Raw genomic sequence first — 17264 nt, 5'->3', positions numbered from 1 at the left:
CTGGGACGCTACTGCGCTGACATCCTCTGCCTTTCTCTCTCTCCCCCCACTCCTGTCACCTTCCCTCCCCCCCTTTTTTTTTAACAATCATCTGAGACAATAGCACAGACTTCCTGTGAACTTAACAGTACTGGGCAACCATATGTGGCCGCATCAGGAGTGGTTTACGCTGTACTTGCCATATTTAAAGAAATGTGAAACAAAAATGCACTTAAAGTGGTTAAAGTATATGAATTGTCTACTTACCAAGGTTTTGTGGAAAGAGAAATGAATATGTAATGCTATTTGAAGACAATTGTTTAAAACCAAGTTATCCAGCAAACAAGTATTTCTCTTAGTTTGTTCTACTGCATTTTACTATTGTTTTACTTGGCAGAGACAGAAAAAAGGCACTAAATATTGACACAGAAGAGGAAACTGCAAACACCTACTAACATCCTGACAATGGCTACTAACTAGAAAAACAACTTTGAAAACAGTTTGCTCTTGAAATCAGATTATTTGCTGTATTTAGCAGTTATGGTTAATACTTCTGATGTTTCTGTACCTCATCTTCCTCCGTGTTTGTGTGCTGAGCAGTCTGTCTGCTAGGAATGGGCAATGGAGGTCTTATATCGGCTGTCCCTCTTGACGGAGATCTGCTGTTGTTGCCTTTGAAGTTGTCATATAAGAATAGAAAAAATACTGAAATGAGGAAATAATTTCATCTGGGAAATGGTATATGGTACAGAATCTTGATTTTGTGAGGCATGAAGAACTTGTATCACTCTGATACTGAGGCATTTTGAATTGATTTGAAATCAGATTTAGGCTGATGTATGAAATCTAAGTTCCTTATATAAATTGTTCCTTGGTGCACAGGGACACTAACTGAACTCTCGTAGTTCATAGTACCTTAAACTCAGATGAACTTGAAATATAGGTTGCAACTTTTTAGCTTCTGTACTACAGTTACTTAGTTGAGAGCATCTCCAATTTCTTTAGGGACAAATTTAATATTGCCTCTTCAGATTCCTTGCCTTCTTAGCAAGAAACTAAAAAATGTCACTGTAAGACATTGGCAGGTGTTACCATATGCAAAAATCTATTTTCAAAAAAAATTGCTTTCTAAGCTTCCTTTATTTTTGGCTTACTTTTACAAGATGCAGTATATTTTACATGGAAAGCATTTTCTCCCTTTTTTGAGACTGTTAGTATACCATGATGATTTCTAGGCAGTGTTATTTGGCTTTCAACAGTGTTAGTTATATTTAAAAAGGTACTTATATGAAGTTTTGGCAATGATTTGACTAGACTGTTAAGCTCAAACTTCATGGGAGAAGATCATCCTAGATTCAGACTAATGCACTCAAACTGCCTTGCAACCTTCAGTCATTGTACATAAAATCAAGGAGTGCAGGATACAAACCTAGAGGGAAGCGAGGTGGTAGAGAGCCACTTGCAGACAGGCTTCTAGCACTGGTGTAAAAACAACAACAAAAATAGTAAGTACAATATGACACGGCTATACAAGATTGCTGTGTTGTAAAATACTGATCTGAACTGTGAGCCTGTTTTACAGAATGTGACATCCTCTTGAGTCCTATGAAGGATGAGGACAACTTTCTCTTCCTTCTTTGTATTTTTCTTCCATTCTTTTTTTTTTTGTAAGTAGATCTACTATTAAAATTACTTGGAGCTCAGTATCCAGGAATGAAGTAGCCAGAGTCACTAGCAGGCTATCAAGATTTCTGTGTCAGGATTAATGAAGAAAACTACTTCATCTTGTTGACTTTTCACAGGAACTGGCTACATTATTCCCCTAAAGCAGGAAGCAGAGGCAACAGCTTGATAGATTTTGTTTCTTTGGAGTCCCAGTTACGGAGTAGCTTTGAAGGTTTTTTAACATTATTGAGGAAGGAGCAGTTTCTCATCGTTAATGTTGCAGCTGTGGATATGGAGCTACTGGAGAATCCAGTGAAGGGTCGCTAACATGATAAGGAACTGGAGCATCTCACGTGTGAGGAAGGGCTGGAATAAGTTGTCCAAAGAGCTTGTGAGGTCTCCCTCCTTGGAGATATTAAAAAGCTGGATGGGCATGGTTGGGGGCAACCAGCTCTAGGTGGCCATGCTTGACCAGGGGCTCCACATGGCCACTGCAGCTTCTCTGTGAATGTGTAAGATATTATCCGACAGTGGCACTGAGCTCATACCCACAGCACCATAACACTTCCATGTGCCTATGTTTGGTTTACTTTCCTTCTTCTGCTTCATTTTTCTGCTATTGGTTAGAAAATATACAATTCCTTTTTATGGCCTTTTTTACGATCCAGAGGTCTTTATTTTTATTTTTAATTGCGTCACCCAACTGTAGTTATAAATCTTATATATCTTATATCTTAAATCTTAAATCTTATAAATCACCTGTAGTTTTTCCTTTACGAACCATATTTCTATTCTGTTTTAGTGAACTGCACAAAAAGCTCTGGGATTAATATATTAATTAATGCTGCAGAACAGGGGCAGCCTATCACAACTTGTGATTCATGGGAAAGAATCAGCTGAATGTGAGCTTCTGCTATAGAAAACTACACAACACTGTTTGAATATAAGCAGAAGCGTTCATTGTGGAAACAGTTCATATGACCTTGCTATTGCTACTGCAATATTATTTCTACTTGATGTTGGTAAATGGGAGGGATTCATCAAAAAACCATTACAAAAAAAAAAACAGAGATTAAACTATGTACTTCACACTTAGACTCAAGGAGCCCACTCTTAGTCATCAAAGGCTGTTGCATACTTCATCAGAAATCAAAATTTAATTAAGGGAACTTCCATTCTGGAAATGAAGACATAATCTAATACGTGGATGTTGTAGGTAGGAAAAGTTGTATTTGCAGCAAAGACCACAATTTTAAATAAGAATTAACAATTAAACTAACATTTAATGAAAGGGTCCTGCAGGTAGCAGGAGTGATGTCTTACAAATGGAAGTATTCTACTATGTAGGCCCTGAAATATTCCTTGACTTAAAACTGAGAGTGTGCATATTAGCATGAAGTCAAGGCAAGGGTGCAGCTTCGAAAATGAGTTCTAAAAGTAGTTACCTTGCACTCCCCAGAGCACCCTGTAGCCATATATATGTATGTATATATATATATATATATAAAGAGATTAAAATTTTAAAATTCCAAAGGAATGATACAATGAGTGATACAAACCTTTCTGCTCCAGGCATGCTGTTGGATCCTGGCTTAGGTGGAGGCTTGATAGATTTTGATGGGAATGTATTGGAGCTGTATGGGGGCAAAGATAGCTGTGGCACTGCTCTTTGGGGTGCGGCTGTGGAGAAGAGGAGAAGAAAATTTAAAACCTATCTGAGACATTCTTAAATGAGTTAAAGAAATCCTGGCACATTACTGCTGTCTAATTAGATAAATATAATGGAGGAAAATGTTTTCTAAAAAGTCTTTGATAGTTTGTTAGTTATGGGTTGCAACATCATATGGTCAACTGAGAGCTTAAAATTAAATGAAAAATAATTTGGAGTAGACATGAGCATTTAGGTTTTTTAAGTTCTATTTTTTAAAGCTACAAGTCAAACAGCTTAAGTGCAATAAAGCTGAAGGTGAAGTGTGACAGTGTGTCCTCTCTGTTGTGCTGCTTCTGAATAGCAGATTTGAGGTCATCTCTTTAAACTTCATTCTTTTATGACATTTCTCCTGTATAATCATAACATCATCAAACTGAAACATTTTTTTACACTTCAGATCTTCACTACTGGTAAAAAGAGAGCAGGTTAACTGTGCTCTTCGCCCTATTCTTAATGGAGTCTTAGAGGAAATGGTAGGCTGTAAAGACTTGGCCGAATATTCTGCTTCTGCTATGAATTCACTTTACAAATTTTATTTTAGGAACCAGGCTTGTTAAGAAATTCATGAATAGTACTATTAAATGAAACAAGTTCTGGTTCTGTTCCTTACAGTAAGTACCGTTACACAGAAGACTAGTACTAGCAGGGTTTTACTGAACATTTTGTTGAAAACTGAAAACATGCCTAACTGTTTGATGCTGTGTGCAGATTACAAGTCTCAAATATACGGTGTTTCAAAGTAAGAAATTCTTCTGCCTTGTAACTGACTGACTGGGGAAAGCTATTAGTTATTGATTTCCTGTGTTTTGTGGCTTTGCTATATAAATCTGCACAAGGTATGTTGTAAGCATTCTACAGCCTGTCAAGATACCACCCAAGTTTTTTACATGGCTCTAAAGAAAGAGCTCTGGAAACTATTTTTGTAGTGCTAAAACAAAGAAAGACTTCACGGTAGAAATACTTACCATCTTCTTCTTCCTGGGGATCCAAGAGAAAACAAATGTTAGCAACTTATAGCAGAGTTCTTAGTAATATTCATCTTTTACGATACAAAGACCTGGAAATTTGTGAATTTTGAGCATACTAAGGATCCTAAGAATCTAATATGTAGACTGTCACTTTCTTCTAAAATGCTGGGGTTTCTGTCTTCATGCAACACCAAATAGCGTTAACAGTTTTTGTGTTCAGGTACAACTATTATTTACAATTAAGTAAAAATCCCAAATTCTTAGGTCAGCATATGCTAAATAAAAAATAATAATGTATTAAAAAATCCCAAATCAAAAACTCAAACCTGATACAAACAAAATCACTTCTCCTGTGTCATTAAAAGAATGCTGGCCTTATTCTTCCTATTATCTCAGATAAAGTACTTAGGGAATAAGCTGAGCTTGAACTAGAGGAAATTATTAAATAGAAACTGTGTGCAATGAAAGATCCATCCTCATTCACTACAAAGCATGAAGAAACAAGTTTACTTTTTCCAGAATTATTAGCTTATACAGGTACTTCATTTTATTGTAGTACATATAATTTTCAAAAATTTTTTTTGATACTATACTTACTTCAGGTCTCTTTTGTTGTGGCCAACCCTGCCTGAAATGAAACAGAGACAACAAAACATTAATCATAGATAGAATATTAACCATTCATTTGGTGTGCATAAGGCTATATATTCAACTAAGACGTGAATTTGTACTAAATTCTACAGTCCTATATGACTGCAGAAGCAATTTTTTCTCCTTGTAACAGTACCTAAAATTCTGATTTTCAGACATAATTTAAGAAGGTATACTAGTCCTTAGCCAATCTTGATTATATGAACAAGTGATATTCTGAATAATTTATCATAAGATTAAAGCTTAAAACAAGTTCCTACACTGATGAAATGTGTTTCAAGTCTGAAACACATTTTATAGTACTCAACAACATTGCTGGAGCACATCATGAGCATTCCAGTCTGTTTCTCTGACGAATTATCTTGGCTGACTACCAGATCTCAATTACTTTCTTATTTTCTTTTAAATTCAGTCACACTGTTCAGCCTGCAAGTTATCTAGAAAACGCTGTTTATGCTATAGATAATATTTGCTATGAGTTTTCCAGACTATTAAAATCAGTAATAGGAAAGTAAGCCTTTCTTTTTCGTATGTCCTACATGAAATAGATATGGAATTCATAAATGAATGTTTCTTAGAGTGAGAACTTGGTCTGGTGGAAAAAACGTGGATCGTAGGTTTCTTTGTGCCACTAAGAAGTGAGCCATGCCAAATGTAATGTCCCTTTCAGATAGGAATTGATAGACAGTTTCTACCACATTCACACTTTTCTGTAGCATGCAGCACATTCCGTACATATTGTTGAAACAAAACTTTGATGTCTAAAGCTACTGTTGGCACTGTTCACAATAATTTTCCCATCCCATGTAGCTTATCCATATTTTTGTTAAATTTAGTACAGACTTTCATTAAATTTCAGTTAAATGAACTCTTACTTGACAGGAGTTTGCTTCCTTAGAGGAGTTGGATTGCCTCTTTCATATCTGTCGCTTGGTGGGACAGGAGGTTTTGGCATCATTGCTAGCTGTTCTCCCAGGGATCTAAGGGAGGAGCAAGATGACGAAATAAAGACAAAAAATGGCTTAATGTGAAATAACTGACTAATATTGGCATCAAGAGTCCCATTTCAAGAGGCAAAACTCTTACCTTAGCTGTGGAGTCAGAGGCTGTAAAACAAGAAGGAATAGTTAAGAGCTAAGGGTATCAAAACAGGTGAAAAACATTCATAAGCACCAAAACAGAAAGGCCTTACCTTATCAGGATAGCTTGGCTTCCTCCCTGAAAATACATGTAGAAAAAATGTAACTGTAGATAATTAAACTTTCTATAAAACATGCAGTTTTGAATATTACTGAAAGAAAATTTTGCAGATTGAATCACTAGGTCTCCTGAGATATAAGCCAGAAGTAGATTTTGGCTGTATAAGAGGTGGCAAAATTGCAATTTTTTCAAAGTGGCACATTTTACAAAAATATTTTCTATAATTCATCTTTGAATTACTAAAAAATTCTATGCCAGTATGTGCCAAATAAAAGAGTTTAGTTAGTAAATAAAAATCAGAGTAATCACATAGTCTCCTTAGTTTCTTTGTAAAATACATTTTTCAGGTCTGAAATGCCATTTTGTTTTCTGTGTTTTTTTTTCAGTTCTCAGCATTCTTTTAAGTCTGGATAATAAGTTACATACAGTAGCGTATGCAGAGTTTCATTAGCTTAGTATGCAAAAGTTGTTTCCTCTTTTAACCTGCTAAATATTCCTTTGTTCGCTCACTTAAATTTTGTAATTTTGTATTTTTTTTTCCATGATGATTTCATAATGTCTTTCTGTTCAGTTAGTCCTGATCTACTTTCTAGATACGATTTCTCTCTCTTTGTAAGTACTGGCCACGTTATTTATTTCTAAACAAATTACCTTATACGTGACTGATTGAGGTATGTTTGTTTGAGCCTTGCTCTTTTGCATGAATGATATTCAATCTCATAATTTTGAATAATAAAAAAAACAGCCATTGGTGTTACCATAAGCAAATACTGACCTGATACTGGGGCTTCTCTTTCAAAGGGTGGAGCAAGGCGATCCAGCGGGGGTTTCGTGCTTCTGTCTATAGAAGGAGCTGGGGCTAAATACAAAAACTGTGTAAGACAATGTGCTGGTACAGGTCAATATAATTTTATTTTGCATAATTATGAATTTGTTTTACTTCTGAGAATAACAAGTGAGCCTTCTGTCTAAATAGTAGAAGGTGGAGCTGGGGTGATAGGAGATACAGGCAAAAGTGAAGTGGTAAAAGCTTTACAAAGAGAAAAACAGCTGTACTTACGTTTTGAAGGTTTGATATTTCTGTCTCTAGTCAAGTCATTGTTGCTTGGAAGAGGAGGAAAAGGTGGCAGCTGAAAAATATTTTACATGTGGTTAAAGTCACCATCTTCTTTCTATTTTAATTTTAGCATATTAAACCCACAACACCACATCTGCCAATCTTTGTATATGATGCAGCACAAAGAATAGGTCTCTGCACAATATAGGAAGGATAGGAGTCATTAATAGTCCTGAAGAGTTACCTACATGCATGGTGGTGTTTTGCATGTGTGTGTGTTTTCCAGATGCAGAATTACTTCTGTTTAGTCTCACAGGGAATATTTTAGTGGGATGCTGACTTTGGGGAGGACATGGGTATGCCAAAGGAAGGAAATGAGAGATTCAATGATGCTGTTGTCGCTTTCCCCCTTGGTGCAGCAGGTTTTTAATTTTGAAATCTGGTGTTGAAATTACTGGATGTAAACTTGAAGTTGAGAAGTATGTATGAACCCTGTGATAATGATTGTTGCTGAGTGAAGCGGGGCAGAAAGGACTATGCTTTCTTATTGTGAGATCTGGGTCAAATAGAATTATGTTGTCAGAAGCAGCAAAAATGGTGAGGATGTTTTGATATCTAAACTTAGATTTCTTCAGACAAACACCTGCCTATGTTCTTTCTTATTCTGATGAATAGTGCAGCAATTTAGGGCATCAGTCTTGAGAATTCATGACATTTAAATGAGTCCTGTGTGTGCCATATATGTGAACTATAACACTGGGCCAGACCAAAGATCCCTCTACCGCATCCTAAAATTATCTTTACATGTGTACATCGGTAGGTGTTATGTACATCTGTGCTGGCATACATTGACCCTGCAGTGCAAGTTGTGAACAGCACAATAGCTTCCAATTTCAAGGGTTTAAAAGGAAAAAAAAAATGGAAAAATATATGTCTGTCATCAGAGTTCTCAATATATCCCTTATGTGTAGTCTTAATTCAATTAGAAAGATTTGGAAAGAGTTATCCTTTTTTTTTTTTAAAACAAATATAATTAAAAAACAAAGTAGGATCTATTAAGAATCTCCAATTTAAATGGGAGAGGCATTCACAAGTTGATACAAATTTCCAGTGTAAGAAACAGCAAAGTAATGTGGATCAATTTAATATTTAACCCACCAAATTTTATTGTTTCCTGAAAAAAAAAGACCCTGTAAGAGTTCAACTTTTTTAACAGCTAAAAGACTTTCTTCTTCCTCTCTGTACACTCTCTGAATAACAATAGCATTACACTTGAATTTCTACTTAGATACAGGCAAAGAAAATATATGAAATATTTCATTTTCTATGAAATACAAAGAGAGAAACATACAGAAGCACCTCTTCCCCCAAATGAGGCTGGTACTGTGGACGGGCCAGGTCGCTGGGGTGGTACTGGAGGCTGATGTGATGATCTGGCTGTTGAAGGTCTGTCTAAAGAAAAAATCCCAAACTAAACAACTATGCAAACAGTTCTGTTATTTTATTCTTATTAGATCTTTACGAAAAAGAACCCTTGCAATAAGTTGCATACTTTAAGTTAATATGTCATAAAAGCATTAATTTAGTGCAAAATAGTTGCTTTATGATCAATGTTCATTTGGGAGTTAAAGGCTCATCTGGCCCTTCGGTGGTGGTGACTGCATCTGCTGGGCTGTTGGCTCACACTGTTTATTTGTATTTCCTGCATGCAGACAGTGTCTATGTGAAACACCAGCCCATCTAAATGAGTGTTTTGTACTCCTGTATTTTACTCGACAGCTGCAGGCTACTGAATAATCAGGTACAAAAAAAAAATGACAAGCAAAGAAAGCTGATCTCTTTCTTTTCCCAATTTTCTCTCTATTTTTTTTTGCTGCTATTATCATAGCTTGCTGTGTTCAAGGGACTGCTACTAAAGCTAAATTGGTATGCATTTATTTTTAACTCCAGGCAGCTTCCAAACCATAGGCCAAAGTCAGAAAGACACCAACCTGCAGTAAGTCTGTACCACTTTAATGTAAAACCTTCTGCATTCCATTACCAGCCACTTAAAATGCGGTTGATAATATGTGGAAACATCACTTATGATTTATTATTAGCACTTATTTTTTAGTAATTACCTATATAATCTGTGTTGTTTGCAAGGGATTTGGCAGGAAATATGACATTGTGGTGTGCTTCATCATTATTGGATGGAGGTGGCTCATAGCCATCACTGTCATGTTCTGCGTCCTCGGGCTCTTCTGTTGGTGATTCATAGTCAGCCTCATCTTCCTTTTCCTGATCATCATCAGGGCTTTCATAGTCATCATCTTCTTCCTGACAAATATATATAAAAGAAGTGTATTATTACTTCTGTGAAAAGCCACAAGGAAATTGCAGTAAGATACTTTTCACCCAGGAAGATACCAAGTTTTTAAAGCCACTTTGAATGTCTTTGTTTTAGATAGCAGACAAGTTAAGGCAGCAGCAAACAATTCAGTGCTTCCTAGGGGAACACTGGAGCAGCAGTTCTTGTCTGTCAATACTCATTCTTACTTAATAGTATGTATTCGACAGCCTGGAACTCAACTTGAAAAACACCAGAAAAAAGTGAGGTCTATGATACAGATCTTGCTCCTCTCCTCTGACCAAACCTAGCAAGATCACAATGAAAACATAGTAGTGGTCACTGCACACATCTGTGCAGTCTACCCTGATTTACAAGAAAATGTTTATTTAAATTTTCGCTGATATCTAGGCTGAAATTTCCAGACTAGCTCGCATCAGCCTAGCCCAAATGCATTACAGGTGGCTAGTTTTATCTCTCATGTTCCTAAAATAGCAGTAAGTCTCCTGTTTACCAGAAAAAACATTGGCACTGGTTTATGAGAAAACATAGACACGGACTGTAGATCAGTCAGCTTGTTAATTTTGCTTGCTGGTTTGTATATGCTTCATCTAAAGACACTTAGCAAAGCATTTTCTATGTTGAATGGCAAAAAGTATTCTTGCTGGCTGCAAAAAACTGGATTTTTCAAAAAGGAAACTTTGTAGAGAACAAAATGGCAAGATTTTGCCACTGAATAATACAACCTTTCCCATACTAGCCACCTCTGTAAAGAGCTTGAAATAGGAATATAAACTGCAGCTAAGGTTCTATGGGGAGCTGGTCATAGTCTGTGAGCTTTTACTTGAATGACTGGTACAAGTCTGCTGTTCTGAAGCTCTGCCCTATATTACTGGTCAAAGGCCCTTTTCTCAGTCAAGAAATTTGCAGCTCCTCCAATCATTCATGTTCCTGCTTCCCTTCTTCCTTAACATAATACCAGCCTGCCATTATCCTCTCCATCCGTGCTGCCTGAAGTACGTAATGCGAGGAATGATAGAACATAGAAATCTGTTAGATAGAAATCTGTTGAACCAGTAGGTTTTGTTAGTCTGATACTCACAAATGAAGACCAGCCACCATCTTCTTGACCGTATCCTGCATAAGTAAGTATAACCACAGATTTTTAGCATGTAATGTTTTAAAATATCAAGACATAACTTGACAAAAAGGACACAACAGATCCCACATCCATTCTGAACATATTATAACATATGTCACGGGAACAAGGTAGACATTTTAAAGGCAGGCAGGCATACATGTGTAGCTCATATATCATGAAAGATACTACAGATAACATTCTTACTCAAAACTAAGAGTATAGTTTTCCTTGTATGAGATGATATATGTGCTTTCGTTTCAAGTTTGTAGAACTCTTCTTGCTGTAAACATTCTTTGAAGTAGAATGCTTTCAGAATGAGCATAAACTTCTTATCTCTTTAATACCATTATAGCTTTCATATCAAAAGTTGTGTGGTGGTTTTGTTTGTTTGTTTGTTTGTTTTGGTTTTGGTTTTAATTTCAGTAGGACTAGAGAGCATGGTATCTTGCAGAAGTATTAAGTGCTTTTGGTCTATAAGAAAATAATTTAAATGAAAGTTCAGAGCATGTCAGACATCTGAAAGCTTGCCCCTTTTCTGTAGAATGCTTCTAGGAGTGGGTGCAGGGGACAGAAGTGTTGAAACAAATGTGTATATAAGCACTGATGTTATGCATTGGGTTACAGAAAGGAAATTTGGGAGTGTTCATCTAAATTTTTCTGCTCTCTTCTTTCATCACCACCTTTTCTCTTAAAAATATTTTCTTAGTTGTTCTACAATTGCTATCCTTGTTGGCAGAGTGCACCAACAATTTTCTGCTTCTTCATGCTCTCTTTTCCTTTTTTTATTTTGTATTGTTTTGTTTCACTTATTCTGCTCTGCGAGGATTATCTTAATATTTCAATATTTTTATACAATATTTGTAGACAGACTACCTGTTATCACACTTACCTGGATTTTCAGGACACTTTTGTGTTTGGCCCCTATAACAAAGATGCAAACAAATAAGTTCTTTCCGATTGCAATTCTTAAATGTTTTAAGTATACTGAAATATATCCTAATAAAGCTAATGGTTAGGTTTAACAGTAAAATTAAATTTAGATATGTGAGTTTAACTCTGCACAAAATACCTGTTTCACACACAGGATCCTAGTGTTGGCTAAACTGATTTGAAAAAGTTTTAAGTCAGTGAGGTGGAGTGTTTGGAAAAAAGTGGACTTAGTAAATAAATTTACTAGGGGCATCAGTCCTTGAAATGTAAACTTAAATAATTCCACTGGAGCTGCTGAAAGTCAAGTTCATAAATGCTTGTAGCACTGATAAGTATTTTTATGGTTTTCAATTCAAGTTTTAAACTCTAGCTAATGCAAAGGTACAAAGTCATGCCATCAGATGACTGAAAGCCATGTCACGTAGACCAGGCCAGACTTAGATTTTTGTGATACATGAATAGAAATTCTTCTTTTCTCATGACTCCTCCACCCAAAGAATCAACATCATTGCATTTTTTTTGCTCTTATCCTATTGCCAGAATATCATATTCAGTAAATCATAAAGCATTTTACAGTACAATGATATATGATTCTTTGACATGTGTTAATGATGACTCATTAATGTAATGATATGTGCCCAAGCTTTATAGATTCCTAAAGATTAATTTACTCAGATGTAAAATTATATTAAATTTATATGTTACTTGGTTTCAGACATTGCAGAAGTATCTACACTGTTCATGAGCTCAGGCTTTGTTAATTTTAACAAATAACATTAACAAAACTGAGTCTTATTTTGCTACTTTCCAGGTGGTCCCTCCAACACACAGGTATGATTGATTGAACAGAAAACAGTACAAAAAAGATATGGCTGAAAACTTTGAAAAAGAAAGTCCTATGACTTTTCACTTACCATTTTGGAAAGAAAGACATCCTTCCTTCATTTCTGTTTATTTCTTGACTTAATTTACTTACAATTCTGTTTAAAAGAGACACAAAAACAGTGGTTGTTTGTTAGTTTGTTTGTTTGTTGATTGTTTGTTTTTAAATCCTTGGAACTTGTCGGTCACTTTCTTGGCTGCTTTTCTCCCATTTCCCCTTATTTTTTACAAAATGAAATCTTTTAATTCGTACATATTATTTAGTATGTGGTAAGAATACTGAATTTCTCTCCTTATTGCAAAGTTGTGCTATAGCACATCCACCTAAAAGCTGAACTTTTTTACAGAGAAAAAAAAAAACAAAACAAAACATATTGTTGGGTCACATTTAAAAATCAGCATTAAACTCAGCAAGCCATAGAAACATTGGGTGTGGCAGACATCACACACTAGAACACTGCTTTAAATAGTAGTGATTGCATTTGTATTATTTTGCATGGAAAAAGCAGATAATGTTTGAGGAAACAGCTTCTTCTAAGCCTATGGTTGCAGAAGCAGAAATAAAATGCGGTTCTGTGACTATTCTTTTCATCTCCTTCCCTGCACAGCCAGGATGTACCTAGGAAGGAATCCCTCCAAGAAAGGAGGTGAAAAGGCTGATTCAGTTTCATGTTATAACACATTTGCAGGGCAGGGCAGAAATATTTATGAAGCGTATAAAGGGTACAGGGAGATGTCTAGGGAGATTTTTCCAAGTTGATGTGTTTGTGTGAAACTCATGCACAGTTTGTGTACAGCAGTGAGGTGAATAACAACCAGTGAAATACAGTCTGCAAAGACGTTTTGGTCAGGAACATGCACTCTTATTGCTGGCATCAATCCCTTCACTTGGGAGCGAAGGTTTTTATAGTCACTGAGTTCCTGAGAACAACTCTGGGGTTACAGGATTCTGTCATTAATGAGAAACAGAATCAAGGCCACTGAGAGCAATACAACCCTGCTCTGTTAGTAATGAAGTTTACATTGCTGATTACTTTGTTTCAAAGAAAGTTTTTATTTCAAAGAAAGCTTACAATGAGTCATAGTATTCTCATTATTATTTTTTTTAGGAAAGTCCCACTCAGTAAGTCCTGTCACAGCCAAAGCAAAAGGGTTACACACATCTGGTTGAAAATACCCCATTTTACTTCTAGCTGATATTATTCAAGTCTATCAGATTGTGAAAAAATCAGGCAACAAATGTATCCGTTTATGTTAGATTCTACATTCTGTAAAACCATAACTTTATTGTTTGCTAGTACAGATTATTTTTTGTCTGTAGATCTTAAATCTTGTCGATCAAACTTTATATTAGTATTATAAAATTGTTGTTTGTTTGCAACTGCCAGGCAGTTACCAGTCTATTTTGTTTTTCTTCTTGTTTCATATCTTTTTTTCTGCTACTTACCAACCTTGACCCCTACATTTTTCCAGATGAGCTCGTTTGTGCATCTCTCATGTCTAACTGCTTTTCTGGAGTGAGACTTAAGTAAAACAAGCTTTCAAGCCCTCTAATGATTTTTTTTTTTTTTAAGGCAGCAAAAACATACTATTCTTTTAAACCTCAACCATGCAAAATTTCTTTCTTTTATTTTGAATATCTGTGCTCTTGCCCTTGTTGCTTTCCTGATATGCACTTTACTGAAATTCAGGTTGTGGAAAGTGCTGTGAAGGCAGATCAAGCTGCCAACAAGTATCAGGTAACAAGCAAATTCCAATAATTATGACTATATTGTCTGAAAACAATAAAAATCAGCAATTCGATGTTAGGGATAGGGACTTGGGGATAAGTATGAAAATAGGAAGGCAGAGGAAGAATATTTTTTGGTTTTCTAAGACAGTACTTTGCAGTTTTCTGATTTTTATAAAAATTTGTCGTACTTGCTCCTTTTGAAATAAATACATGTACAAATGTTAACAATCTAAGAATGATTACAGTGTTACAGCTTTCTAAATATGATACCCAAACAAATTAGTTATTAATCTCATATTAAATTAAATCTCATGTTACCCAAACAAATTGTATAGAGGACTAAAATTGCCAAGTCCTATGCCAAGGCTCCTCTCTCTCTTTTTTTTTTTTTTTTTTTTTTTTTCCCCTAAGCAGTCCTCACTCTTCTGCACAAGTAATCTCCTGCTGCTGCAGATGATAAGGAAGTTGCTATGTGAATAATAGATTCCGGGTGAAACATCAGGAAATGTTTTGGTGTGAACTGTGCGCTATGTGGACGTCTACTTTTGTAGAGAAGTGGATTACAGAACTTGTGTGTGGCTAATTTGCTATTGTAGTAGAGGTTGAGGAAGGATCTTTCATAATATAGTGCTTAGTTTCTGCTAAAGAAGTAAAGACTACAGGTTTTAGAACTGGTAGTTCTTTTAGCTCAGACTTCCACAGGTATGAATGAGACTTGAATGTTTGAAAGCTTTCTGGACTGAACCTGGGCTGGCTGCTATGAGGATTTACACCAACCAGTTCTGAGGAAGAACTGAAAGGGAAAGTTGCTTGTTAAAATAATTTGCTACTTAAAGTACAGCGTGTAGTATTCAATTCAAGTTTATTTAAAATAGTTCAAACTAATGTCTCAGAGGTTACTAGAAGAAAAGAAAGAAAAGTTTAGAATGGTAACTTTTTAAAAGCAGCTTTATTACAGAAGATACGTGCACTGAGCAGCTGAGTCTGTAGCCATGTGAGGAAGGAAGTACCAAAACCACACTGCTTTCTGAGTTGTGGGAGTGGATGATAAGACAGGATAAGGCAACAGTACTTGCAGAAAATGTTACTCAGACTTCTCTTTCTCTTTTTACCGCCTCCAACAGGCACTTAGCTTAAAACTGGCAGGAAGTTTAAAAAATTAAATAAAATTTAAATAAATAAATAAAAAACAGTACTCCGAAAAAGGCTTTTGTTTGTATACTGTAGATGTTGTTGCCCTGAGCAGAAACCGTCCTACCCATATTAAGACACTGACTTAGGACAGATGAGACAGAAGGAGGGCAAAGTCCTCTGAGACCAGGAAGTTGCATGTACCGAACACTCTCAAGAGTGTAGCTTGTGATTAAGTCTTTGTTTCGGCCTTTGAGTGAAGAGTGTTTAGGGCAGATACAGCACTATTATGTTGGCTTCCAAACAGACTGAGTGCCAGTTAACTTGCAAACCGTTCAACTGCCTTTAGCATCCTGCCCGAGAGAGCGTGTGCACAAACATTCACCTCTACTCAAGGTGTACCAGGTGTACCTTTTTAAAAGAGAAGGGTATTGTGTAGATTTCTTAATGTTTAGGATTGCAACTTTTACTCTCCTGAAAGCAGTGTAACCTTCAGACTGCGCCATACTTGTAGGCTCTGAATATGTCTCATTCAGAACTCCACACACTATGTTTGCACTGGCAGAAGCAATTACATACTTTAGTGCAGTGGTGCTCTTTTTTGTTACTGGACATTTTCACAAGTACTACAGGATATGTCATAAGCTTTCTGACCAAGGCTGAAAAATCTCCAATCTCAGGTTTGTCATCAGTCTGCCACTGTGAATAGCCAAATGGACCAACAGCCTGCATGAATACCTTGACTTACTGAAAATTTGTAAGTGTTTTGGCTCAAGGTAGTAAACAATAAGAGTGGCAAAGATTAACTTCGGTGTATAGATCATGGTTCAGGTATTGAACAACCACCAACATTACTTTGAGTGAGATCTTTGCTTTTCCTTGCTTATTAATTGTGATCACATCAAGCAAGGCATGTTCTGTCTCTAAAACATCAGGCTCAAATATCAGTCAAGAGTCACATTTGTTATCCAAAAGAATAAACTTCATGACCTTCTGAGACTGCCAATAGTGATAGTAAGCAATAAGAAAGCTCCATGTGTCCCTTAAGTTGTATATCGGCCCTTTGTTTCATTAGATTTATTATCAAAATGTTGATTACACCCTCTTAATTAGGTCTGAGTTTCACTTAGTGCCTGAGTTTCATTTACTGCTTAAGACAGCTAGTCAATGTCTGCTCCATGTGAAATATATCCCTTTCCTGTTTTACTAGTGTACCACTTACTCTTTCAGGATGCAATGTGTTGTTTGTCAAGCTTCAGGTGTGTATATTAACATAGCGCTATTAAAATTAAGTTAAATGGGTCTTTTGTAAAATGTAGAAAGTACAAGAGTAGTATGAATGAGCTTGAGAAGAAACAACGCTACAGTTTACAAAAATGCCAACTGTTAATCATACTGCATATTTGAAGAAAATGGGTTGCAAATGAGCTGAGATGCTAATAACCAAAGTAATTGTTAGGTTAATTGCTGTGCTATTTCTTATTTAGGATGACAGCTAGGTTCATGATAACCCAATCCCTAAAGCTAATGTTCGTGTCATGATTATTTATTTCAGATTCTGAGTGGGAAAAGGGAGAGGAAAGTATGTTAGGTGTTCTTACCAGTAAGTTACTTGGCCCAAATTTTGCTGCTGCTTAAAGGTTTGCAGCAGTGAGGCAGCTTTGGGGATAATGGATGGACATATCCTGGGGCATAGATTTCCACTAGATCTGTGGAGAACTGAAATAGGGAAAATCCTCTGTGGTCTGGAACCTGCAAACTGGGTTCTACCATGTGTAATCATGCACTATCAGGTCTTCAAGGATAGTTCATCAGTGCTATTGCGTATCTGCGTAGATCACCTGAATAGATATACATAGGTCTTTTGATAGAATAGCAGCTACTCCTA

The 17264-nt window shown here is 36.1% G+C and overlaps 1 protein-coding gene and 1 long non-coding RNA gene across 2 annotated transcripts in view; one reads left to right on the top strand and one right to left on the bottom strand.

Moving 5' to 3' along the window:
- Positions 1 to 17264, top strand: part of LOC119718394 (uncharacterized) — a 36415-nt gene that overhangs the window by 2317 nt on the left and 16834 nt on the right. The window lies entirely within an intron of this gene.
- The window catches only part of LCP2 (lymphocyte cytosolic protein 2), a 32396-nt gene that overhangs the window by 3340 nt on the left and 11792 nt on the right, over positions 1 to 17264 (bottom strand). The window contains exons 4-18 of the mRNA XM_005024955.5: positions 12546 to 12611; positions 11591 to 11622; positions 10663 to 10697; positions 9352 to 9550; positions 8583 to 8683; positions 7235 to 7304; positions 6950 to 7033; positions 6167 to 6192; positions 6061 to 6080; positions 5850 to 5954; positions 4921 to 4951; positions 4321 to 4333; positions 3204 to 3324; positions 1409 to 1458; positions 548 to 651 (exon numbers count right to left, since the gene is read on the bottom strand). Of these exons, the coding sequence (XP_005025012.1) occupies positions 548 to 651; positions 1409 to 1458; positions 3204 to 3324; positions 4321 to 4333; positions 4921 to 4951; positions 5850 to 5954; positions 6061 to 6080; positions 6167 to 6192; positions 6950 to 7033; positions 7235 to 7304; positions 8583 to 8683; positions 9352 to 9550; positions 10663 to 10697; positions 11591 to 11622; positions 12546 to 12611 (1057 nt within the window). The remainder of the gene's footprint in view (positions 1 to 547; positions 652 to 1408; positions 1459 to 3203; positions 3325 to 4320; positions 4334 to 4920; positions 4952 to 5849; positions 5955 to 6060; positions 6081 to 6166; positions 6193 to 6949; positions 7034 to 7234; positions 7305 to 8582; positions 8684 to 9351; positions 9551 to 10662; positions 10698 to 11590; positions 11623 to 12545; positions 12612 to 17264) is intronic.

The sequence above is a fragment of the Anas platyrhynchos genome, chromosome 14 (genome assembly GCF_047663525.1).
Source record: "Anas platyrhynchos isolate ZD024472 breed Pekin duck chromosome 14, IASCAAS_PekinDuck_T2T, whole genome shotgun sequence".
Classification (NCBI taxonomy): Eukaryota; Metazoa; Chordata; class Aves; order Anseriformes; family Anatidae; genus Anas; species Anas platyrhynchos.
This window is presented reverse-complemented; position numbering and strand designations above follow the sequence as displayed.